Genomic DNA, 25327 nt, shown 5'->3' with positions numbered 1-25327 from the left:
TCAATGCCCAATCCGGATGAGAACCGTTAAATTCCCGCCATTATCAGAACTACATATTTTCGGGTCTTCAACCGAATCGACCCGACCGTTTAAGAAAAGCCCACCCAAATGAACTGCTCGCATTTCACCGTCGCAACCATCTCCGTCGTTCCTTCTCTCCGGTCGCCAATTCGAAACCCTTACAATTGCCTTCCTGTTGTTCTTCTCCGAAACCCTAATTCCTTAAGCGCACTGAGCCGAACCCTAAAGCAGACGAGGAAGACAACGGAGGAGAAGATAATATTCGCGAGGGACTTTCGGATTAGGGCTTCGGCGAGCGACGACGACAATGGCGGGATCGCAAAATGGGCGAGTCGCTTGCCTACCGGAGCTGTCGCCGCCGATAAAGTTCTGAGGCTCATCGCCGGCGCGACGGCGAGCCCGATTGGCCAGTACTTGGCTTCGCCTATTACGTTCCTGCACTCAGTGGATCCTAGGATCAAATTGGTAGGTTTTTGTCTCTTCCAGTGGTTTCATTTCTTGTATGGTTTGATTTGTCTGGATTTTTTGTAATGGTTGTGATTTTTCGGCTGAAAGTCAGTGGCTTTGTTTAGGAATAACAGTTTCAAGGTTTGGAGGGTTAATGGAGATTGTTTATTGAAATTGTAATTCAGAAGTTTCAGCTGAAAATTTAGTAGCTTTGTGTGACAGGTTTTACTTTTCGGCTTCGGGTTTGGTCAAGCTTTTAAGTTTTGATGGTGAAAAAATTAGTGGTCTTGTCGATATTGCATGGTTTTGACATTTTGAATTGCTTGTGATTCAGAGTTTTCAGCTGCAATTTTAGTAAGCTCTGTGTGATAGTTTGTATTTTCCGACTTGGGTTTTGTTCTCAAGCTTTGAGTTTTGATGGTGAAAATTTTAATGGTCTTGTTCAATATTCCCGGGTTTTGGAATTTTGAAACGCTTGATGTTGCTTCATTTTGATGGCTCTTTAGTGTTAAGGTTGTGGATTAAAAGGGTATAAAGTTTCAGAATTTATTCAGGAAGTCTCTTGTGTTGTTTTTCGGATTGCAAAGAGAGCCAAGAATCGGATCCTTCTAAGGCTGTCAAATTGTTGAAGAATGAACACAAGCTAGCATTTCCCAATTTCTTTTTTAGTCCATGGGCAACTAGATAGAAGGTCCCAAAAGAGCTCTGATTTGAATTCCTCTCATGTGCCTTTGGTTCAGTATCAAGTTGCATAGTTTTTTTTAATATATTTTGTACTTAGTTACTCAAATTATTGATGGTTGTCCTTCAGATATGGTCTGGTATTAGTCATCAACGAGAAATTTGTCAACATAAATGGGTGGCTTTTTAATGATTAGGAAACCAGATATAGTTCAATCTTTAATGTTAATATTTCACTGTGCAGGTATGGCTTTTGGCTTTAGTTGTATTACCGGCAAGGTCACACATAATACTCCGATTCGGACTAGTAATATACTTGGCTCTTCTGTCAATATGGACTCTCCCAAGACAGACATGGATTGTAAGTTCCTTTGGTCTTCATTTTGGCGTGTTTAGCCAAAAGTTTCATTTTTATCAACTTTTTCTTTTCTTTTTTCTTTCTAGGATCAACTGGGAAGAGTATCGTTACTATCGGGAATATTATTCATAATGTTGGGTCTGGGTTCGGACGGTGTGCCGTCCCTTGTTCAGTCGAGAACTCCATCGCCTTCGATGATGGGATTGTCAAGCCTTCCTTTGTCTCTGAGCGGCTATTCGTATTCGATCTTCAAACTAGGCCCGTTACAGTTTACTCAGAAGGGCTTGTCCGTTGCAAGTACCGCCGCTTGTTTGACCTTCACGGTAAAAGCTTCTTTCGTTTCCTTAATAAGTTCTAAACTTTTTTTTTCTTCTTATTTTCAATAGAGACGTATTTGAAATCTAAGTCCTGTTATAGGTTTTCCAAAGTGCGAGTCTTTGCTTGGCAACGACGACCCCCGAACAACTCGCGTTTGCTCTGCGGTGGTTCATGCTTCCTTTGACCCGTATCGGTGTCCCCGTGGCTGATGTTATTCTCACCCTTTTGCTGTCCTTGAGGTTCATCGGTCTCGTGTTTGATGAGGAAAGTAGCGGACCAATCTTCATTCGCAGTATTTGCTAAGAGCATCGTCGATCCATGTATTGTCTTGAAATATTCTGCGTGTTTGCAGGTGCGTAATGTAGCGTTGGGGATAATATCTCGTAGGATAAACTGGAAGCAACTGACAGTGTTGGAGACAATCGATCGTAAGCTTATTTCGTTCGCGTATCAAAATTTTCTATGTGTGGGGCCCGCATTTATGTTCCCCTCATTTTTCTCGGTCATTGATTTTTCACTGCTTCCAAACACGACATAGAATTTCTTATTTTCCCTTCTATGAATCTTTTCCCTCATATTTTCATCTTCCCTTGCATTTTCCGGTTCCAAATGGAGCGCCTTTAAGGGTTTTTTGTTATTTAGTTAGAAAGGAAAGTATAAAAAATTAGCTGATCTTTGACGACAATGCAGTGCTCTTTTCCTACTTCCGGCGTGTATTCAAAAACATTTTTAACCATGCGGATCAGATTTCTCAGGTATGAAAATCCATACACACTCACTCTATGCTTTTTCTTTGATTCGTGTCCCATCTCTAATATATGGAACTTGAATTTTTTTTTTTTTTTGATGCATCAGGCTATGATTGTAAGAGGTTTTAGAGGCGACAGCGAGTCTCATAAAATTTACTTCTTATCGGATTCGTCATTCGGAAAAGAAGACTTGATTTCTTTGTTTTGCCTCGTTGTTGTTACCGTTGCTGCAATTCTGTCGGATTACTTTCTTGTTTGACATGAACAGAATTCAACGGTAATGGTGATGGTAATCACTAAATTTCTTGATGAAAATCCCGGCGTCGTTTTCTCACAAACATTATCTGCTTCGGATTCCGAACATACTTGACAGCACGAAGAAGACACAAATCGTGGATAGATAAAGTTCATTACCTTTTTTTGCCTTGAGATGTTGAAACTTCATTGAAAGTTTGGACTCTTCGGCCCTTGTATCTATATCATCTGTATCAGAGAGCGGTTTATTACATTTGTAATTTTAGCAATTAAATTTTAAAGAAAAATTGTACTTCCATTAATTACGCTGAATTAGTTCCAGTTCAAGTCTTCAAAAAAAGACGACTTGTTCGTATCTTTAAATTCCATGTTAAGAGACTAGTGTCTAATCAAAGCAAATTAATTTTTCTTTGCTTGATTGACATAATCAAAGCAAATAGTTACTTAAAAGTCCATCTGTTTCAAACTCTTCCGTACTTGTAGTGCTAGTACATTTTCAACAGTTAACAATTTGGATTAATAAGCAAAAGCTCTAAACTTTTGCAAGTATTGCCAATCTTTTGTAGCCATCTTCAACTCCATTTGGGCATATATCATTACTTTTTTTAGAATGCTTCTCTATATAATAAATAAATATTATATTTCTATACATGAAAATATGGTGTCAACTGTCAAGACATACAAACTGTGAACACAAACACAATATTCAACCAAAAGTGAAAATGGTACTCCTCATCACGCACAGTATATACAAGAGTAATGATTTTTGAACAGGCCATGAATTATTATCCATCCATTGCAGATATCTAAGGTCTTCAGTTACATACAAGTCACAACCAAAACCCTCGTCAACAAAAAGCAGTAGTAGCTACACATAAAGTTAATTAAAGAAAAAAAAAAAAAAAAAACAGAGCTGAATAAAGAAAGAAAGGAAAATAAAATAAAATAAAATAAAAAAATAAAAAATCTAATCCTGGGGAGAGAGAGTATTTCAGTTTCACCTTTGCCAACAGAGCTTCCTTCCACCTTCTCGCATGATTTCGTAGGCGAGCTTGTGCTTCTCGAACGAGGCCGCCCCGGCCTCGATGTACTTCGACGCTGTCTCTCTGAGACTCCACACCATCAAGCCCTTGAGCTCCTGCGAGCTCCGTGCCGACTCGAAGTCGCTGACCGCGCCGTGCTCGGCGTTTCGGGTCCATCGGTGCAACACGTACCGCGACGGGACGTCCCTCACGTCGAGAATCTGCAGGACCCGAAGCGCGTGGCGACACAGCAAGCCCTCGAACTCGAACATCCCACAGCTACACACCACATCGAGGTTCGACGCGTTGAAAGTCACGATGCACTTCTCGTTGTCGTTCGCTCCTTTTCTGACGAGGTACCGGCTCCCCGAGACCTCCTCGTGGATCTTGAACCCGAGGTAGCTGTAGGATTGCAAGAGCTCTTTTTGGAAGAGCTTGAACACGTTGAGAGTGTAGAGTCTCCGACATTGTTCCTCCATCGGCTCTTTCGTCTGCATGAAGGCTTGGAGGTTGTAGGAGTTGAAGTCCTCTTTGCGTTCCTCCTCGCGGCGGCGCTCGAGGCTTCTCTCGTAACGGGAGACGAACTCGGCGAGCGGGGTTTGGGCGTTGAGGAACGACCCGAAAAAAGGCTCGACGGCCTCGTTGAGCGGGATCCCGGCGAAGAAAGTCCCGCGGAGGTACGCCGGGACCCACGACTCGCGCTTCGAGTACATTTCTTTGAGCCACGCGTTCTCGAGGAGACCGTAGCGGTTGAGGAACGCGTTCCACGAGGCTTCGAACTCCTCGACGGTCTGGCTCTGGTACACGCACTTCTCGTACTCGTACCGGATCGGTCCCTCGACGAGGTTCAGGTACTCGGTCTCCTTGGCCTTGAGCTGCCAGAGGGAGAATCGGTGGTGGGTTCTCGGGAGGACTTTCTTGATGGAGTTGTGGATCGCTTTGTCCTGGTCGGCGATTATCGATAGCGGATGTAGACCCGAAGTGGCCTTGAGCCACGTCTGGAAGAGCCACGTGAAGGTCTCCTCGGACTCGTCGGCGATCAACGCGCAGGCGAGGAGAACCGGCTGCTTGTGGTGGTTGATTCCGACGAACGCGGCGAACGGGACCAGATATATGCTCTTCCGATACGAAGTGTCGAGGATCACCGCGTCGCCGAACTGGCTGGCGGAGAATCTCGACCGCCCGTCGGCCCAGAACACGCTCATGCAGTTCCCGCCATCGATGTCCGCCGCGTAGAAGAAGCTCATATCTTCCGACTGTCGGTTCTGAAAGTACTCGAAGAGCACGCGGTACCAGTCGCTCCCGATGTGGTTCTCTCTGCCTCTCTTGACGACGCTGTTGTTGTTGTTGTTATTGTTGTTGTCGTTGTTGTTGACGTGGGTTATCTGGAAGATGTCCTCGTCGTTATCGAGCCCGCCGTTGTCCTCTTCCAAGAGCCTCTTCGAAGCGCTGAGGCTCTTCTTGTGGATCTCCATCTGAGGCTCGAGCTCGTGGTTGTGGCCTTTTTGGAGGCGGTCCACGACCCACTTGCCCGATTCTTGCCTCTTGATCCTCATGAACGCGCCGCAGCCGAGCCTCGACGGGTGTTGAAACCCCTCCTTGGAGCACACAAACCGCCTCGACGTGATCGACCCGTCGAGCTTCGACCGGAACAGCTGGCCGATCCGGATCCTGAAACCTTTGCTCGCCGCGTATGCCTGGTAGAACTGGTACGCCTCGTTCGCCGAGTTGAACTCCAAACCCGAGAAAGGCTCGACTTTAGAAACGCTCTCCCCGTCCCTCTTGAGCCGTTTGATGTTGATGATCCCCGACGGGGACGGCCTCCCGTCCTCTCCCATGGCGATCAGCTTCGGCTTGCTTCTCGGCCGATTCGACGTTTTACTAACCCCAGACTTCGCTTGCCCCAACAACAGAGTCTTCTGCTTCGGCTGCAACATCGGAGCCGTCGGCGGCAGCGGCGGCGCCGGCGGAGGAGGCGAACTCTCCCCGGAGATCCCGAGATCGTGATTGTGATCCTTCAAGAAAAGATCGACGACCCACTTCCCCGAATCGCGTCTCTGGACCTTTATCAGCGCGGGACAGCCCGTCCGCGAGTTCAGCTGAAACCCTTCCTTCGAGCACACGAACCGTCGAGAAGAGACCGTCCCGTCGGTCCTCGAGCGGTACAGCTGGCCGGTCCGGATCTTGAACCCGGCTCGGTCCGCGTACGAGCTGTAGAAATCGCGAGCCTCGTCAGCGGTGTCGAATTCCAATCCGACTCGCGGTTCTACTCCGGACTCGCCTTCTTCGTCGTCTTCGCCGCCGCCGACGCCGTTCACATTGTTCATCATCGCGGGAATCATCCCGACCGGGTAGGCCGTCACTACGATAGGGTTACCACACTCTTTGCTGTTCGGATCGGAACCTGAACTGTGACCATAGGTAAATTCTAGGTCAAAAACCCTGAAATTCCACTTTTAGATTTTCAGACACTGTTGGTTATCAATAGTGAAAAAACAAAAATGAAGACTGCAATAAACTACTTGCAAATGTAAAACCTAAACCGAACTGAGTCTCAATTCCATTACAGTGCGAAATTGAACAAGATCCACAGTTCCAAATTTTCGATTTTCGCAGCAAGTAAAATAGAAAGGGAAAAAGAATAAACAGATATCGAATAATGAGCAATCAGATCAGAAGCAACCAAACACCTATCGGAATCAAATCCCTAACGAGAACCGTTCGACAAACCGATAAATAACAAACCCTAGGGTTTCGTTGTTACCTTCTGATATCCGTGAAGTGGCTAGAGCTCGGTTCGACGCCCATACCTAGATGAGCAAAAACGACATCGAGATTGAGGGCTTTTTGCACATCTCAGGGATTTACTCCGGCGAGAGCAAATGGGTTTTTGGCGCCAAAAATCATTGGGAAAATAGGAGAAGAAAGAGAGAGAGAGAGAGAGAGAGAGAGAGAGATGTGGAAAATAAAAAAGAGAGAATCTGAGAAATTTAGAGAGTGTATTTATGTATAGATTGGGATTTCTGAGACAGTCTCTGGATATACATATAATATATTAACTTCCGTACCTCTTAAACTTTTTTATTTTTTTCGTTTCAGATGAACGAAGATGTGGATTCGATTTAGGTATTCTCTTCAATTCAATCTATCTAAAAATTCAACTATCTTTCGATCAAAAAAAAAAAAAAATTCAACTATCTTTTTGTTTCTTTTTACTTTTTTTTTTCTTCTGTGCCTAGCTAATGTTTTGGGAGTATTTACTTGTTAGTATGGTTGACCTTTGTATTAACCAAAGGGATACACACGTTAAATATATATATATATGTATTAACCAAAGGGATACACACGTTAAATATATATATATATATATGTTTTATTATTAATTTAATTCATGTTGAGTGATGATCCATTACCTCACTCATTCACATAATTTAAAATAATTTGTTTTTTTTATAATGTTGCGCTTTGCGCTTGTCTAATTTTTCAAAGTTAAGAGGGTTGCAGATTTTTGTTCTGAATGGTATATACATAAATACAGGTATCCTAATGAATACACAGAGTATAGATCCTCAAAAAAAAAAAAAAAAAAAAAAAGACTTTAGTTTATCTAATATTTCCTTTAAAATCATATATATATATATATATATATATATATATATGTTGGAAGACTGTAGAGTGTAGACATTGCAACATGATGAATGTTACTTCCTTTTAAAAAAAATGAAGAATGTTACTTGTGTTTTAGTTTGTGACCTTTTCACTTCATATTTTTTCTACATTCACTTTTTTTTTTAAATGACTTATTAAATTTTTGGTTTTTTGAGATATCTTGTCTTTCTTTTAGGCAACTAAATGTTCATAAAATCTTAATCAAATATGGATGAAGTTATTGATCATTGATGTAGCAAGTACTTTAAAGAAGAAGAAAAAATCTTTGTCAATGCTCGTCTACCAAAAAAAAAAAAAAAAAAAAAAACGACATTTTTCTTGAATTTGAAGCACGGACAAACTATTTTTTTGTCGTATGTGATTCAGAAGTCCTTCATATCTACATCATCGCTGTCCCGTGAAAAAATAACACTGTATTATCATGTATTCTTGCTCTTTAGTATTTATTTTTTTAATTTGAGAAAATCAGATCTAACAAACCTTAGATTTCATTGGGCAAATCTGCCAACACCCTCTCTCATAACTCAAGAGGGGCGAAACGGTTCCAAGTTACATCCATGGATAAAGAAAGAGCTTTTCTAACAAGTTTGTCAGCTAATATATTACAACTTCTACAGATAAAAATGATCTCACAACTACAAAAGCCTGCAAAAATAAGAAAAACATTCCAAACAATGAGATCCATTGGAAATATTGTAATAAAAAGTAATTGTTATCATTTGTGTGACCGATTTGCGGCTACGATTTGACTGGGGTACACTCATCGAATTGTTTAATTCCAGCATGTTCTTATTCCTCGTTGCGACGGGTATAAGATCGAATATTTATTTGTCAAAATCAATGTTATATTAAATGAGAAATTGATGTTCAAAATGTGTAGAAAAATACCAATAATTGAAGGAACCATGTAAGTGTGTGGTTGAGAGTTTTCTTACAAGAGTCTCACATGGGAGAGATATGTAGATTTTGTATAAGCTTATATATCAATTTTAGTCAAAAGGGTTTGGAATCCTTGGGTGACCCAAATTTGTAGAGGGACAGAGACTTAGGGAATTTCAAGTCCACCACACGCTTGAGCCTAATTCCCTAAAAAATTCTTCTGATTTTAATTTTATTTTAAATCAATAAAATAAAATCTTTATTAATTGGTGTTTTTAATTGCTACGGTTTAAGGTGTAACCGAGCCATTAAGTACACGTTTGAACAATTTTTCATGGTTGTAACCATTCATTTATACCGAGCGGTTTTGTAATCAGAGCTCTTGATTCCTAACAGTTGTAAAATCCGTTTTAATGCTCCATTAAGGTGTGGTCGAGCCTTAATGCTTTGATCTTGAAACCGCTGATAACCTTGCCTATAAAAGGAGACTTAAGTTCTCATTCGAAAACACATCGAAAGCAAGTCTTTCTTAGCTTCTTCTCTCCCTCTTCGAAATTGTTTGTTTTTCTTTGTAGTCCGGTGGTAGTTTTTCGGTCGTGGTTCAAGTTTGCCTTAGTCAAACCGAGTGGTGCTAAGGTTGCCTTGTTGTCTTTGTATTATGGGAGGATTTCGCTCGACTAATCCATTACATGTGAGAGGGCGATAAAAAAACTTCAAGAAAACTGTCCAACGGGCCTCGACATTCTTTTGTTTCTTTATGTTCTTGTTCTTTCCAGTTAAGTATTATACCGGTTTATTTTGTCTTTTCTTATGTTGTTTGGTTATTAGTTTTTTAAAATTAATTAATTAATTTTCGCAAACTATTTTATTTCCCGAACAATATTTCCATAATATTCCTAACATGTTCTAAAGTTGATGAGGTTGATCACCAGTTCGCAATCCGATTGCACTACCACTTTCGAGAAGCCTTCATCCCGAGCTTTCTCCAAAATGCCTAAAAGGGCAAGGTAGAGGAACAATATAGGCAAGAAGGACATTACCTATAGATTATTGAAAAATACTTCAAATCCCGCAAGAGACTCCTTCTCTCTCAATGGCTGCATCGACATCGATGGCCATCACCTCTAGGCGGTGTTGCCCGAGGAGTATTCAAGGAGCCGGTTGAACGTCGGAAATCGCCAAGAAAGCCAATCGCCCCGTTGATGAGATCGGCCGCCATCCCTACCGGAGAGTGATAGACCATGTTGTTTCGGCGATTTTGTACACTCCAAAGGATCACCGCAAATAGCTCAAAACTTTGTGGAAATAAGAAAGATTTAACATGAATAATTCTCCCCATGAAAATGAGTTTTGACCAACTTCCACCAATCAAGTGCTTTCCAAACTTGTATGCTTTCCTGACACTCCCAAAAATCATGAAAAGTAGATTCTTTGCCTTCCGGACATCGGGGGCAAAAAGAGTCGATTTTCATCCCAGGCGCGCAAGATTCCCGAAGTAGGAATCCAATCCTAATAATATTGTGAAGTGTGACTACAAATAACTTACCTAAGAATCGATGTACTATAAATACAAAATTTAGTGACAGAATAATAACTTACCGTTCAAAGTACAAGTGAGTGTTACGTTAAGATTTGTATTTTTTTTTATATAAACTTAAGATTTGTATGACACAAACGAAGAGATAAACTATTTTTGTCTATAATTGTAGATTTTGGTTCGATTATTAGGAGGCTTAAATAAGTAGTGTATTGTAGAGTTAAGTAATATGAAATAAGTTGTTCCTTAGAAAGTTGAGATTTAATACTAAATATGCATCTTAAACAGTTTTAGAAAAATTTAAGAACATGAGTAACATGGCAAAATTTGAAAGAAAAAAAAATATCGTTATATCGTTATAAGAGAAAAATACGCAGGTTTAGACTTACTAGATACTCACATATCAAGATAGTTTTACTAACCGTGATGACATTGGTTATGAATCAATGATGATCCTCCAAGTTCTTGGAACAATTCTTCTTGAAAACTTAAAGAACACCAAACAACCACAAGTGAACAATCAACATTGTAAGCATGAAGTATAATCTTAATGATTTTAATGTGGGCTAAAATGAATATTAATAAAACTTTTGAGCCATCACGCAATGTATTAAACTCAGCAACTCGAGGTAGAGGCACGGGCGGACCCAGGTGTAAACCCAAATTTTTGGGTTAAAATTTCATTATTTTTTTTTCAGCCTAATTTATTTATTTATTTATTTTTTTGCCCCCTTTTTCTAAAATTTGGGTCCGCCACTGGGTGGGTAGAGGGAAGGAATATAAGATCACAAGCTAGCAAAAACTAATTAATTTGATTCATTTATCTCTTGCCTTTGGATGCTATAATTCAAAGCAATCTCGATTCGCAAAGTGTCTTGTGATCTTAACCTTTAAGAATACTATTAGATTACCTTGATTGAATTACATATCATTATTGACTCATAAGACACAGTCAAAAAGAACAAAACGACACTCACAAGTCTACACCTAAGCAATCTTCTTCAAAATCTCCAAACTAATAAAGTAATTATAAGTGTCATTTTGTTACAATTATCAACATTTTATTTTAAGCATTTTGTCCACTTAATTAAATGATACCAACAATAAAGTCATGATACATTCATTCATAGTATTATCGATCCTCTTCAAAAGCTCCAACATTGAAGAAATTACACATGTTTGTATATGTAACTAAATGAAACACGGCCATTACTATTTGTCATCCTATATCATTCTTAGTAAGTCTAAGCCCAATATAATATTGATCCTGGAAAAAAGTTTGGCCCAAAACTCATTTCAAAAAGTTTGGCCCAAAACTCATTTAAAATGGTGAAAATAGTCAACTTAAACATTTAACATTACTAAATTATAAACGTTTGGTAAATTTTAGGTAAATAATCATTTTCATATATTTACAGATGTAAATTTTAGATAAATAATCACTTCCATACCACGTCATTATTTACCTAAGATTTACTAAATATTGGCTATTTAGCAATGTCAAATGTTTAAATTAGCTATTTTCCTAATTTTCAGTTTTAAAAAGTCCTAAATTATCGTAGATCATCGCAAAATATCAAAAATATCGGAAAAGCGTTTAAATTTCATCGTATTTCAATCTTAAATCATCGAAAATTTACATAAAATCTTATTAGAAATTTTATTGACACAAAAAATTCCAGATTTGTAAATGCTAGATCTAATTGTAAGTACTAAGTCTCTATTATAATCAAAATTGAGTCAATTATTTGAACATACAACTTACCCATTCTCTTAAACTTCAATCTTCAATCTATGAAATCTAATTTTTTTAGAGAGAATAAGAGAATTGGAGAAAGATAAATGAGAAAATAAAAAGAAATGAAAGGAAGAGGGAGTTTAAATGATTTTATGGGTTTTTTATAATAAAAAAATGACAAATTCCAAAATTGAATACTGTACGCATGATAAACTTGTGATATTTTCTACATAAAAAGTCTAGAAAAAATTTGTCCAATTGTTACTTTGTAAAAGTTATAATTTTATTTTTGATAATATGCAATTGTGAAATTTAAGCGGCTATTTTTCGTTATTCTCGTTGGAAAACCAAGCTGTCTGGTCACTCTAACAAACCAAATAATAATCCCCAAATTGTTTGATTAGAAAAACAAAATCCCCAAATTGCCATTTCCATTTAGAGTTATTCCTAGTCTATCCACCAACAGCAAGATAGAAAGAGGCGAAAATCCAAAGTCACCGTCTCATTCAACACAATATTCTCTTGGAATTCGATCCGAAAAATTCTTCAAGAAACCGAACAGAGGCGAGAAAAAATGTCAACGATGTACGGATACAGAGGCGTCGGCAAGCCGGAGGAGGTAGATCTCGAGTCCGGCGAGGTTCTCTATCCCGGCCTCAGCCATGGCGAGAATCAGCTCCGATGGGGCTTCATCCGCAAAGTGTACGGAATCCTGGCCGTCCAGATCCTCCTCACCACCGTCGTCTCCGCCGTGACCATGCTCTACTCGCCGGTCAACGATCTCCTCCGGGGAAGCCCTGGCCTTCTTCTCTTCCTCGCAATCCTTCCTCTCATCCGTATGTCTCTCTGATATTAGGGTTAGGGTTTCATTTTTAGAGGAATTTTCGATCGATGTTCCTTCGTAGATGTTTGGTTGAATATATTGGGGAGTTTTTGAGGATTTATTGTTGATCTCGATGATTCATGGTTATAGGACTGACTTATAATCCATGGAAAGGTGAAGTTAAAAATGAAAGGAAAGATTGTTCTTTTAGCATATAGAAAGATGAAATGTCACATTTAGTGGTTTAATTCATAAGATTATTGAGTTCTGGGATGGTTCTTACGCTTCGATTGTCGTTGCTGTGCTTATTTTGGAAGATTACATATATCCTGTGGAATTTATGAGTGTATTTCTACTTTATTGCTGATCTCAATGGTTTATGATTATATGATTGACTTGATAGGATTATTTGATTTCTTGGATGATTCGCTTCGATTCTTGGTGTTGTGAAAATTTTGGAAGATTGTGTATTCTTGATTTCTTTTGTTAGGTTGTTCCTGAGTCACAATGTAATAGAACATCTAAATAGTTGGGCAATCTGTTCATTAGGCTGTGTTTATGATTGTTTGCAGGTTATTATTAATCCATGATTCTTGGTGTTGTGAAAATTTTGGAAAATTGTGTATTCTTGATTTCTTTTGTTAGGTTGTTCCTGAGTCACAATGTAATAGAACATCTAAATAGTTGGGCAATCTGTTCATTAGGATGTGTTTACGATTGTTTGCAGGTTATTATTAATCCATGAGTTTCTTAAACCCTCTTGTTGCCTAATCCTACTCTTACATGCCTCTTATGGAAATAAAACCAACCATGTCGGACTAATCGAATTCTAAACTGTCTGCAGTGCTGTGGCCTTTGCATGTATACCAGCAAAAGCACCCGCTTAACTTCATCTTCCTTGGCCTCTTCACTGTGACGCTCAGTCTCACAGTTGGTGTAAGCTGTGCCAATACTGATGGTAAGTAATCTGCGATTTTTTTCTTCCCGATTGCTTGCTTCCCAAGAATACCACGTATCTCTTCGATTGCTTTAATTTGGGTCCACCAATAAATTTTTTGCAGGAAAAATTGTTCTCGAGGCACTGATATTGACCTCGGCTGTGGTAACGTCCTTGACGGCCTACACTTTCTGGGCTTCAAAGAAAGGCAAGGACTTCAGCTTCTTAGGACCAGTCTTGTTCACCGGACTCATCATCCTACTTCTAACCGGCTTCATCCAGGTCAGACATGTCTATACATCTTTATCTATATATGTGTATACGTAATCAATCCGTGTTGAACCGCACTTACTTAGCTCTTGTGTTCAAATCTCCAGGCATTCTTCCCGCTCGGTTCCACATCAGTGGCTATTTACGGCGCGGTTGGTGCGATCATATTCTCGGGCTACATCGTGTACGACACACAGAACTTGATCAAGCGGTTCACGTACGATGAGTATATCTGGGCTGCCATTACGCTCTACCTCGACATTCTCAACCTGTTCCTCACGATATTGAGGATGTTGAAGCAATCCGACGGTTAGTCTGTCACATGGTTTTTCGGAGAAAAAGGGTGCTATAGGATATTCAGGGTAAAGATTTGAGATTTATCTTTGTGGCTTGGTCTGTCTATAATAATCATTTCGTTTATGTGAAGATTGAACGAAGTGCTCTCTTGTAATGCCTAATATGTAAGCCAGTCAGTCACATACTCTTGGCTTTGATATTTGTCTTGTAAAGTGTTACATCTTTTGTGGCTCATTACTAGTTCTTCTATGTTTCCTTATAATGAAAATAATGATGTTTCTGTTCTTTTTGTTTTGAGAAAATGTTTGCAAAAGGTTGGTTACGATGGTATTGGTGGTTTGTCTGTGGTGAGATCTTGACAATGTCTTCTTTTCGCTCTGTACTTCTATTATATTTTTAATTCTTGGTCCCACCTCTTTATTTTCAGATATATAATTGCGTAAACTCCTATATTTTTCTGTGTGTGCCGTGGATTAAATAAATGCAATTTGTCTAGTCATTGGTTGTTGTCTTATTAAACGGTGACCAATCACTATTGAAGAACCTTTGTAAACGCGTTAAGTAATTAGTACAAGAGGCAAGTTTGGCCAAGTACAGAAAAAAAAAAACAAGTGATGATATATTAGTGGGACCACCGTTTTACTGTGAAGCATAATGGATCAGACGTTGAATGTGATCATAGAGCCCGTTTGTGTGGGATGAATAGTTATCTTTGCGCTTCTGAGCAAAAGAAAAAAAAAGTTATCTTTGCGCTACAAGTGATAATAGTTTTTTGCGGTTAAATTTTGTATCAAGTTTAAACTCCGCTTAGAACTCCAAATCTATTAAACCTGTGAATCGTTCATCTTTCACCACATTTGAGCCCGTTAATCTTTCACCTCGGTTAACGGTTAGACTGGTTAACCGTGGGTTTTTAAGCGGGTCAACCTTAGTGTGATTATAAACCAGTATTACTCCATTTCTTCTGTACTGGTCTTTTCCTTTGCTAAAACTGTAAACAATTTTTATTTAAATTATATAAAAAAAGATTAACTAATGGTTTTTCACCAATTTTTTTTAACTTTACAGTTAAAATAACCGATTTTCCTGTTAATTTTTTAGTAAGGATCAAAACCAGGTTTCTTTTTTCTCTCGACCGGTTAATTTGCCCTTCTTTAACCTATATAAAACAAACAAAAGCATTATTCTCGGTTAACAAGACTATGAAAGGCTGTGTAGAGTTGCAACGTCAGAGATGAAGGAATATGGTTTGAAATGGGTAAAAAAAGGTTTTAAGACATAAATCATTCACTGGTTCAGGAACACCCATTGAATCAGAAACCCACCACCAACAATTTTTTTTTTCTTTCACAATTGATGTGAAGCTTATTACAAAAAGATGGTGACACAAATCTCAAAAGCATTATACTATAGGCAACAACTTTAATCGGTGATAAACATTTACATAGCATGCTATACTTGGGCCAAATTAAAGAATCATCATGGCATGTAAAATGCACTATAAATTCATCACAGCTGATCACAGAGAGACAGAGTGTCAGGAATCTCATACCAATCCGAAATCTTAGATTCCCTTAAAAAAATCCGAAATCTTAGAGAAAAGCAACAAACTTGATCAAGATTTCTTTGGTTCATCATCATCGTCGTCTTCATCTTCAATATCCCAACTCAGATCTTCATCATCATCCACAGCATTACTCAGCCGCTTGATCGGGTCGGCTCTGCTCGAAGCCCCAACGGGACCCACCTCCTCTTTGCCCTCGTCACTGCTTCCAACATCCTCGATATCGTCCCACTTGAAATCTTCCTCCTCGGGCCTCGACACTATTGAAACGTCGCTCTCTTTGCCCGAGTCACTGCTCGCTTTTCCCTTCCCTTCCGACCCGACTTTCTCGTCGAGCTTCAAAGCCTCGAGCTTTTCGGCCGCATCGTCACTCACACCCACAGAGGACGATTCCCCGATCTTCTTATTCTCGTCGATCTCTTTGATTTCGCTTCCGTCTTTATTATCCTCATTATCATCTTCTTCGTCGTCGTCGTCTTCGAAATCCCAAGTCATTTCCTCTTCTTCACCTGAGATCGCCCTCTTCACGAGCTTGACTCTCGCCTCTTCGACTTCCTTCAACCTATGAACTTTGAAAAAATACCTCAACCAGAAGCTCTCTTGATCGACTTTCCCTGGTACGAAATTCTCGTAAATCTCCCCAACGTCTCCGTTCTCCTTGATTAAACCCTCGATTTCTTCGCTTCTATCTTCTAACACAAACCCTAGCTTCCACTGCTCATAGTTCCCTGAATCCTCGGGCTCATCCAGGTAAGTACTAGCACTACTCTGAATCGCACGCAGTTGAGACTCAAACCTATTGTAGGGTTTCGAATCCATACTCAACGAACTATGGGCAACAACAGAGCCAGTACGTTCATTATCATTATCATCATCGTCATCACCACCATCATCAGCGGCTAAGATCGAGTCCTTACCTTGAGCGACGATCTCGGCCGTCGATTTCCATACGGAGGTTCCGATGTCGTCGATCGCTTGACCGACCGACTCGAGCGATTCCTGAGCCACGGCGGCGCCGATCTCGAGCGATGCCGGGAGGTCGGCGACGGCGCGTGAAGCCACGTCCCGGATCACCGCCGTCTCCATTTTCAGACCCGATCCGAACTCCTCGAGATCTTTACGGTAGGTCTGTATCACCGTCTCGGACTTCGTCGCTAGGGTTTTCATTAGCCCGCCGAAGCTCCAAGAATTTTCTGGAATTGGATCTTGAGCGGCTGAATCGCCGTCGTCGGAGTCTCCGTCAAGTTTTTCGTCGGCGTCGGAAGGCTCCGGTGGATCGTCGGAGAAGACGGATTTGAAAAAATCCATTGATAAAGTAGAGAGAATCGAATCGAAGGTTTTTGTTTGATTTTAGGGATTTGGAGATGAGAGGAAATTGGGGCTCTCAGGCATAATATTTATATAAGAATCCCGGCGAGAAAAATTTTCATTTATTTTTATTTTTCCATTTAACCCTATTCAGAAATCACAACTTCTCTTCTCCGAAGTTAATCTGTCAATTCGTAAATTAATTTTGTCCTAATCATGGTTTTAATTTATATGAAAGTGAGTTATAAATGTAAAAAATAAATAAAAATCTCTGTACTATTAATCCATTCTTTTAATAAACTTAGATCACTTGAATTAAGTAATAACCCACTACTTTTGTATCAAATAAAATGCTGGGGATCAATTAACATTCATAAATAATATTTAAGATTACAGTCTGAATTACGTTGCTTCTTTCATGAATTTAATTCACATTGGCTATATTCACTTCATTCACAATCTATTCCACTTCAGTTTACAAAATGAAAACTTCCGGGGGAAAGCACACCATCATTATGTGCTACGTAAATAAATAAATAAATTTAGTGCTCCATAAAAAACACAATTACAAATGGTAAAAATGTGGGATCACAGTGAAAGAATTCATCGGCTTCGACACCAAATGGGGTTTATTGTTCGAGCGCGACTCTGGCGATTTCCTCCATAATCAGCTCTTTCTCCTCTTCCAACTGCTCGTCTTCACCGCCTGCGAATAAAAGCATTATTTTTGTATTCTAAAAAGAATAAAGAGAGAAATTTTACATTACATTAAATTGACCATACTAACCTTTATTGGCAGAAAGATCTTTGAGCAAATGCAGCAACTTTTCATGGTTTTTAGCCAGAATAACTTTGATTTCTCTGGGCTTGTTCGGATTAGCAACGAATACCTGCAAGTACAGTGCCCAAGTTAAAAAAATATCAAGAAGAGAACTTCATAGCTTAATCGAAAAGTATAAGATTTAATCCTGATTCTTAGACCAAAGAAAAGAGAAAAAATAAATATGGGTATAATCTTTGGTCACAGCGAACTTGATTCCTGAAAAAACAGTTTGATAAAAATAATTTTGTATGGAAGTTCGGATGAAAACAAATTTTCCCTATTCTCAGATCAAATTTCTTTAGATGCGATAAAAGTAAAACTAGACCATAGAGATAAACCGAACACAATGCAAGGACATACAAAGAAAAGAGATCACCTTGAAAATGTGAAAAGCTGAGATTTGTATATTTTTGCTCGAATCCTGCGTTGAAAGAAAGATCATTAGTTGATACAAATGACTAAAACAAAATTACTAGGCTAGAGTACGATTATGCTAAAGTGAAAACATCTCGCGTTTTTTTTCAATTTTTTTTTTCAGGCCAAGTGCCATAGCTTGGGGCAACTAGAGAAAGCACAACCATTATTTGGCAAAGCAGAGAGACATTCCAACTTGAAATCAAGTACAATTCAAAATATACAAAAAAAAAAAAAAAAAAAGATTATATGTGACAGCATGATTAAATAAACAAAAAATTGGCTACGTAAGCCACCTAAACTATATGAATTGTAAATTAGCCAACCTTTGGTAAATAATTTGTAAATAACCAACTTGCATACGTGGCAGCCTATTAACTACCTAAAATATATGTTTGGTTGTGTTAAATAAGGCTTTTATTAATCTGTTAATAAGTTTACTTGGCTATTTACAAGAAATTAACCAAAAGTGGGCTATATCTCAATCCACTATATCCATGTGGCTATATAACTTAATAACCCTTAAATAAACTATTACCATAAGCAGTGTCATCATGACTTTCAAGTACCGAACTTCCAAAATGTATCGCTTCATTATGTGAGAATTCGGAGACTCCAAAAGAAATTCAGAGAGAAGCTTAAAAAAAAAAACAAGGAATCAAAACTTTATACGCATTAAGGTAAACAGAACATAAACAGATCAGAACTGGAAAAAAATAAACTAAAACCAGAACTGACCTTCAAGGATTGTCTTCTCGTTACATAATTTGACGATGACAAGAGTTTATCATATTGATCAAAAAACTGCAGAGCAAGAAATAATGAATCTTAAGAGAAGAATTCCTAAAACAAGTCAACAAAACAGGAGATACATAAGGGATAATCATCATAAGCAAACCTCGTCATAATGTGCAGTCAAATAGTCAGAGACCAAGTTTTCATGTTTCGTAAGCAAGTCCTACAATTATTTTACTCAGCTATTAATACACAATTAAAATAACAAAAATAATAAAAGGGTAAATGAAAAAACTGAAGAGGCAAACAAGAACCTTGAAAGTAGAGAAAGCATCGGAAGCAATATCGAAATTAGGCGATTCAACAAACTTAAAAAACAATTCGAAGCTCGCAGACTCCAAGACGTATCTGAAAAATCACTATAAAATCAAATGTGTGAATAAATGAAACATATCACCGATGATAAGGACAACAAATTTGCAAACACATTTAAGCTCGCGCTACTTTTTAATACCATCATCAACACGCCTCAGACAAAAAAAAGTATTACCAAATTAAGAAAGAGCATCGAATGTCAATCAGAAAAAATAAGATAAAATGTTCAAAAAGCCTTACTTTGCCAGTGACGGAAACTTGATACACTCCCTCAACATGCTTCCGCAATTCAAGGCGATTTCTTTGTTATCGTAGCTGAACGAGAAAAATTATAAGAAATAATATTCCATCATTTTTTTTTTTTGTAAATTACAACAAATCGAATGCGTAACATACCACACAACAAGAAAATCGAGCAACTCGATATGGTCCTCAATGTACTGAACACAGCAATAAGTAGATCCAACTTTCTGCTTCAACAGAATCGACCAACAATGGACCAAATCCTTTCTCGCCTAAACCAAAAACTCGAATCAAACCGTCTTCGAATACTTGTTTTTCACATAAAAATTTAAATAAATCGGCAATACTTACTTCCCATCCCAGAATAGATAGCTTATGAACAAGTAAAGATATCACATCCTCTTTACAAATTTCTTCGGCGAGCTGCGAGACTTGCTCGGCGTTCGGCTCTACTTCACCGTCCCCCGAAACCATACATCGCAGCGTAGCAAAATTCTTTTCGACCTCTTCTAAAGCCTAAATCAGAGAACAAAAACCCTGAATGAAAATATATTCGAGATTTTACATATATACAAACTCAGAAAATCATTATTGAAAGGTCAATTATAAATTTTGCAAAAAAAAAAAACACAAAAAGTTGTGAAGAACAAGTAACATTTGGTTATTCAAAATACTAGGGCAATGCGATAGAAACGATTTTAACAGGAATATCTGTGATTCATTCAAACTGCACAATTTCACTCGGAAAAATCGGCGATCGGTGAAATCATCGGAAATAATCGATTTTTTCTCAAAATTAAAACCGTAGAAATGAGAGAGACCTTTTCGAGGGCTTTAACTTCGACGACAGTTTTAGTATCGAGAGCGACGAGGCTTTCTCTGATGGCCTTTGAAACGTCCACAGGGGTTTTAGGCCTCGATTGCTTGAAGAACGAGAAAGACATCGCAAATTCGATCGACCAACTCTCTCTCTCTCTCTCTCTCTCTCTCTCTCTCTCTCTCTCTCTCTCTCTCTCTCTCTCTCTCTCTCTTCACTTCAGTATTGATCCATGATTGTCTCGTCTCTGTCTATCTCAAATAATCATTTCACCTGAAATTCGGAATTGGTCTCTCTCTCTTTTTTTTTTTGACACAGATGATATGACAAAAGTCAAAATGTGGATTTTCTTTTCCTCTCACTCAAAAATTGCAATAAACGACAAATGGTTTCTTTGAATTAAAAAAATGTATAATTTTTATAACTGTAGATAATGGGGTGTACCGTAAATTATAATCTTAAATAATCTGCTCCAAACTTTTAGGTTGTGTTTGGTAGTTAACTCAAAAAGTTTTTTGTTTTCTGTTTTCTAATTTTTGTAGTTGTATTGAAAAACTGTTTTGTAGTTGTTTTCAAAAAACTGTTTGGTACAGTTTTCATTTTTTTTTTGAGAAATTGAAAAAACTGGAAAAACTGTTTGGTACACTTTTCACTTTTTTTTTTTTGAAAAAATGAAAAGTGAAAAAAACTGTTTGATACATGGAAACAATTTCTTAACTCAAATTTTTTTTTAAAACATAAGTTTAACTACACAAAATATAAATATGACATTATTGTTTAGATTGAATACAAAATTTTTTTTTCATCATAAATATGAAATCATTCTTCATAATCATCTCACGTAGCTTGAGCAATAACATCTTTATTTGTAAGTGTGATTTGAAAAAAAACAAGTTTTTCTTAACATTAATTTTTTTTATTTTTTATTTTTTCTGTCCAAGCAAATCTTCCAATTGTTGTATCTATGTCACAATTACAATCCGAGAAAGTAATAAAGCATTTTCGAAGTTAAATTAGAGATGAATAGAACATTGTTAGTATTTTTTTTTTTTGCATAACAAATATTGTTTTAATTAAAAGGGACTAGTGAGAGTAGCAGCAGAGTAAAGGGGTTTGATAGGTAGCTAGGTTGGTGGGTAGCCGGTTATATGAAAAAAGAAAAGAAAAACAGGACATCACAGTGAAAGAAACGTCGCTCGAGAAGAGCATCGAAACCCTAATCCCGAAGAAGAAGAAGATGCGTTCCGGCGACGGAGAAGGCGAAGTGGGCGGGATTCGGAGCAGCGACAGGCTGAGGAAGAGGCCGAGAGGGAAAGGCTACGGACGAGCTTACCTCCATTACTACTCTCCGAGCTCGGCGTCGATTCACCACCACCGGAAGCGCAGCCGGAAATCGTCGTCGAAGAAGGTCCGCACCGCCGCGTCCCACATCGCGAAGGAGTTTCTCTCCCCTCTCCGGCGCTCCACACGCAAGCGCAAGGCCGTCCGCCGCGACGCCTTCACCGACCTCATGCCCTCCTCCAAGTCCAACCCCCCCGCCGCGAGGGCCTCCGTCCCCGCCGCAACGACGACTCCTTCTGCGTTTTTTTTTTTTTTTTTCATGTTGCTCGACAATAATGACAGAGGACAGACCAAGTGGGACAGACTACACGCGAGAAAAAAAGTGAAAAAAATTTCGGAAAACACCTTTACCCTGTTTTCGATTTCCTTTACCTGGTTTTTAAAACAATTCCCAAATTTTTTAAAAAGTTTTCCCGAAAATTTTTACCAAACACAACTTTCCCATTTTTTTCCTATTTTTTTCACTCAAAAAGTGAAAAACACTTTTTGAGTTATGTACCAAACATGGCCTTAATTGTCATAGAATATTGCAAGTAAATAAATCTCAAGTCAAATTAGGATATAATACTTTCGAAGTTTGTAAAGTAATTGAAAGAGAAAAAATAATTTATATGATTTGTCAGATGATCATTATCACGTTGGCTTAAAGGATTGAGATGTCTTTCTTTCCTAACTCACGGTCGATAAAATTTATCACTTGTGATTATCAGAAAACTCAAGTACTTTTACCTTTCCAATATATGTGTGAATTATTCGTAAATATGCGGCTTATTGATAATTTTTTTGGATTAGTTTTCCTAGACTCTCATGTTATCAACAAAATTCCAATTTTAAACTTTACAAGTCTTAATCAACAATATATAACAAGTTACATCTTTCAGTCTAAATTTAAACAACTTTTAACATGTGCATGCCAGAGTTCAAGTTAAGGACAAATAGATAGTTTCCCATATAATCAATAAATTAATAATTTACAATAAAATATGAAAAAAAAATCATTTAAATTAACTAAAAATGGATATTTATGTAAACTTGGATCATAATATCACATATTATGTTAAAACACAGATTTTAATTTTATAAGAATTTCATATTCAAGATAAACGTCAAATATGATTCAAAATTCAAAGAGTAAAATCAGGTAAATAACCAATTAAAATATTTGGAATTGTTATATAATCAACGTTTCGTAAATCTTAAATAAATATCCATAAAAATGACGTTGCCTAATAAATAAAAGTGAATATTTACTCAATATTTATGTTTGTAAATATATGGAAATGGAAGTGGTTATTTACCTAAGATTTACGTATATAAATATATGGAAATAGCTATTTACTTAAGATTTACGAAACGTTGATTATTTAACAATTTCAAACTGTAAATGTAAATATTTACTTAATAGATTTTTTTGGGTTATACCTTGAATTACGTAATTAAGTTCATGATGCTTACGAATGTTTAGATTGTTTACAAACATCAAACATTTATACTATTGCATCACTCGAGTTTTTACTATTATTTATTGTGGCTCTAATACAAGAGTACGAAAGACACTCAGACTATTGTCGTTTATGATCAAGCCTGGTTGATCATTCACTTTACATAAGCCAGACTGTCAATGTAAGCACTAGTGACGGATTTAGAAAAGCTTAGCAAGGGGTAAATTTGAAAAATAAAATCAGGGGAGTTAATTTGAAAAATAAAATAAGGGAGGTTAATTTGAAAAAAAAAAACTCAAATTGGGCTTTTTTAGGGTAATGTTTTAAAAAAAAATTAAAAATAACTTAAAAATGTAATAAAAAAAAATTGAGGGGGTCACGTGACCCCTTTGAGCCCCATGTAAATCCATCACTGAGCACCCATATCCGAAACCCAATTTAGAGAAAGCTTCATGCACTCCATGGTCTCAATGAGACAAAGCCACCGTGGTTGGTCTTCATTCAGAAGGTCATATGACCTCCGAAAAGTCAAAGGTGCATTAAACTGTCTGAGAGCAACACCAACCGAACTGCATATCCTTGATTTGGTGTGTTGAATTGCTCCACCCGTACGTCAAACACAACGCCAAAATAGCGTGAAGTACATTTTATTCACTGTGTTGCGCTATATTTGACGCATAACTGTTCATTACGCCAAAACAATTTTTACTTGTTATTTAGTCCTTGCAAAATTTATTATTTACTCAATTGTCACTGCTTTATAAAATTATTTCATATTAATCTAAAAAATTATTTTTATATATTCAATATTTTAAAATACAACATTGACATTTGGAATTTGGGAAAAACTAAAATGACATTAATATTAATACCGAAACGAAATAACATTACAACGACATCGAAATGCAAAACTAAAAAAAAGACATTAAAATAAAAAAACACAATACAACAAAATAAAATTGAAAATAAAATTACAATACATAAACTAATACTCGGGGAGATTAGCGTCGGATCCTCCAAGACCGGTGAAATATTGCGAATATGAATCGGAATTAGGAAGTGGTGTTTGAGATTGTTGTTGTTCAGCTCTCTTTTGTAAAACATTGGCTTGTTCAGCTTCCCAAAATGCATGAACGTGAGGATCTGATACTCTATTTAAATTCATTTTCATTACTTTATTTCCTTCTCTGATTGTTTTCAAATTATTAGCCTTATCTATACTTTCCAAGAGGTGTTCCCTCATATCACTTGTCTTCTTCGGCTGCTCAAGAAGTAGTTTATTTCCTTCATCAAGCTTGCTGATGGAGGATGCTACTTTGTCATCCGTTTTCATTTTTAGTTTGGCTTTTTTCACTCCAATCGGTCGCTCAGGAGGAGATGGTTGTCTAATAGACTCGGGAGTTTGTTGTTCGGACTCCGAAAAAGAACACGAACCTCGAGATGTTTGTCTGGCACTTGAGGCTCCGAACCGGCTCTAACACTCAATAACTTATAAATAGTCTAAGTTCGAATGAATTTTAATTCACATTCTCTCAACACACTTAATCTCTCATCACTCATCTCTCAAAATGAATTTTAATTCATCTTCTTCCTCTGATGACGATATTCTACTTCAAATGGCTCAAATTGATGAGCAAGAGTATGCTATATGTCATCAAATTATCCAAAATAATCTCACGATCATGCAAAATCTTAATCAACATGTCGCCGACCAAATCATCGAGCGCAACATAGGAGGCTCGATTCCAGGATATGCTTTCATCAATCGGGATCGACAGAGTGCAGACCGAAGAATGTTCAACGATTACTTCTCAAAGGCCCCGTTGCACAATGAGACCGTGTTCCCGTGGAGGTATCGAATGTCTCGCTCTTTATCCCTACAAATCGTGGATGCCGTTAAAAGTCACGACAACTATTTTGTACAACGGGTGGATCGCGCTGGCAGACTTGGGTTGTCACCACTTCAAAAAATAACTAGTGTATTACGGATGCTGGCCTACGGTCTTCCTGCAGATGCCACAGACGAGTACTGTAAAATAGCAGAGTCGACGACAATTGAAAGCGTGAAGAGGTTTTGCAGAGCAATGGTGGAGGTATTTTTTGAGAAATATTTAAGATCACCAACTCCTAATGACGTTGCTAGACTTCTCCATATAGGTCAACAACGTGACTTTCCTGGAATGTTGGGCAGTTTGGATTGTATGCATTGGAAATGGAAAAATTGTCCTATCGCGTGGGCCGGACAATATACGGGTCGTAGCGAA

At 38.0% G+C, this 25327-nt stretch overlaps 5 protein-coding genes across 7 annotated transcripts; 2 read left to right on the top strand and 3 right to left on the bottom strand.

Annotated features, from left to right (window-relative positions):
• ABCI12 (cobalt ion transmembrane transporter) lies at window positions 1-3131 on the top strand. The gene is made up of 7 exons (XM_089616507.1): window positions 1-486; window positions 1394-1510; window positions 1594-1830; window positions 1925-2090; window positions 2179-2253; window positions 2516-2580; window positions 2681-3131. Exons 1-7 carry the CDS (start codon window positions 109-111, stop codon window positions 2831-2833), a joined length of 1191 nt encoding a protein of 396 aa, XP_089472633.1. The 5' UTR covers window positions 1-108; the 3' UTR covers window positions 2834-3131.
• Window positions 3132-3534: 403 nt separating this feature from the next.
• LOC149392951 (protein FAR1-RELATED SEQUENCE 7-like) lies at window positions 3535-7014 on the bottom strand. Of its 3 annotated transcripts, none has more exons than XM_089617124.1 (2): window positions 6616-7014; window positions 3535-6293 (listed from the first exon to the last, which is right to left on the bottom strand). In XM_089617124.1, exons 1-2 carry the CDS (start codon window positions 6657-6659, stop codon window positions 3827-3829), a joined length of 2511 nt encoding a protein of 836 aa, XP_089473250.1. In that variant the 5' UTR covers window positions 6660-7014; the 3' UTR covers window positions 3535-3826. The 3 variants fall into 3 exon arrangements, with proteins under 3 accessions (XP_089473250.1, XP_089473251.1, XP_089473252.1); XM_089617125.1 differs by having other exon boundaries at window positions 3535-6260; XM_089617126.1 differs by having other exon boundaries at window positions 3535-6304; window positions 6616-6648.
• Window positions 7015-12129: 5115 nt separating this feature from the next.
• LOC149392950 (Bax inhibitor-1 family protein) lies at window positions 12130-14323 on the top strand. Its single transcript, XM_089616875.1, has 4 exons — window positions 12130-12510; window positions 13342-13455; window positions 13559-13716; window positions 13812-14323. Exons 1-4 carry the CDS (start codon window positions 12249-12251, stop codon window positions 14016-14018), a joined length of 741 nt encoding a protein of 246 aa, XP_089473001.1. The 5' UTR covers window positions 12130-12248; the 3' UTR covers window positions 14019-14323.
• Window positions 14324-15383: 1060 nt separating this feature from the next.
• On the bottom strand, window positions 15384-16951 carry LOC149392949 (BSD domain-containing protein). The gene has a single exon (XM_089617525.1). It carries the CDS (start codon window positions 16871-16873, stop codon window positions 15617-15619), a length of 1257 nt encoding a protein of 418 aa, XP_089473651.1. The 5' UTR covers window positions 16874-16951; the 3' UTR covers window positions 15384-15616.
• Window positions 16952-17207: 256 nt separating this feature from the next.
• LOC149392948 (Mo25 family protein) lies at window positions 17208-20616 on the bottom strand. Its single transcript, XM_089616874.1, has 11 exons — window positions 20285-20616; window positions 19815-19979; window positions 19617-19735; window positions 19461-19535; window positions 19160-19253; window positions 19009-19068; window positions 18849-18914; window positions 18649-18747; window positions 18073-18117; window positions 17661-17763; window positions 17208-17579 (listed from the first exon to the last, which is right to left on the bottom strand). Exons 1-11 carry the CDS (start codon window positions 20405-20407, stop codon window positions 17503-17505), a joined length of 1026 nt encoding a protein of 341 aa, XP_089473000.1. The 5' UTR covers window positions 20408-20616; the 3' UTR covers window positions 17208-17502.
• Between the last annotated feature and the right edge of the window lie 4711 nt (window positions 20617-25327).

Source organism: Urtica dioica, chromosome 6 (assembly GCF_054948205.1).
Source record: "Urtica dioica subsp. dioica isolate 48M chromosome 6, U.dioica_male_clone48M_v1_H2, whole genome shotgun sequence".
NCBI classification, from domain to species: domain Eukaryota; kingdom Viridiplantae; phylum Streptophyta; class Magnoliopsida; order Rosales; family Urticaceae; genus Urtica; species Urtica dioica.
Note: the sequence above shows the minus strand (reverse complement) of the source record. Positions and strands in the feature narration are given on the sequence as shown.

What these genes read in the sequence shown, in the direction of transcription:
- ABCI12 (XM_089616507.1), top strand. Translation starts at nt 109, where the DNA reads ATGAACTGCTCGCATTTCACCGTCGCAACCATCTCCGTCGTTCCTTCT. An exon ending in CCGCTTGTTTGACCTTCACG is followed by an intron (nt 1,831 to 1,924) that starts GTAAAAGCTTCT and finishes GTCCTGTTATAG; the next exon opens with GTTTTCCAAAGTGCGAGTCT. An exon ending in ATGCGGATCAGATTTCTCAG is followed by an intron (nt 2,581 to 2,680) that starts GTATGAAAATCC and finishes TTGATGCATCAG; the next exon opens with GCTATGATTGTAAGAGGTTT.
- LOC149392951 (XM_089617124.1), bottom strand. Translation starts at nt 6,659, where the DNA reads ATGGGCGTCGAACCGAGCTCTAGCCACTTCACGGATATCAGAAG. An exon ending in CACTTCACGGATATCAGAAG is followed by an intron (nt 6,294 to 6,615) that starts GTAACAACGAAA and finishes GTGGAATTTCAG; the next exon opens with GGTTTTTGACCTAGAATTTA.
- LOC149392950 (XM_089616875.1), top strand. Translation starts at nt 12,249, where the DNA reads ATGTCAACGATGTACGGATACAGAGGCGTCGGCAAGCCGGAGGAGGTA. An exon ending in CGCAATCCTTCCTCTCATCC is followed by an intron (nt 12,511 to 13,341) that starts GTATGTCTCTCT and finishes AACTGTCTGCAG; the next exon opens with TGCTGTGGCCTTTGCATGTA. An exon ending in AAGCTGTGCCAATACTGATG is followed by an intron (nt 13,456 to 13,558) that starts GTAAGTAATCTG and finishes AATTTTTTGCAG; the next exon opens with GAAAAATTGTTCTCGAGGCA.
- LOC149392949 (XM_089617525.1), bottom strand. Translation starts at nt 16,873, where the DNA reads ATGGATTTTTTCAAATCCGTCTTCTCCGACGATCCACCGGAGCCTTCC.
- LOC149392948 (XM_089616874.1), bottom strand. Translation starts at nt 20,407, where the DNA reads ATGTCTTTCTCGTTCTTCAAGCAATCGAGGCCTAAAACCCCTGTGGAC. An exon ending in ATGCTTTCTCTACTTTCAAG is followed by an intron (nt 19,069 to 19,159) that starts GTTCTTGTTTGC and finishes AAATAATTGTAG; the next exon opens with GACTTGCTTACGAAACATGA. An exon ending in CGAGAAGACAATCCTTGAAG is followed by an intron (nt 18,748 to 18,848) that starts GTCAGTTCTGGT and finishes TTTTTTTTTAAG; the next exon opens with CTTCTCTCTGAATTTCTTTT.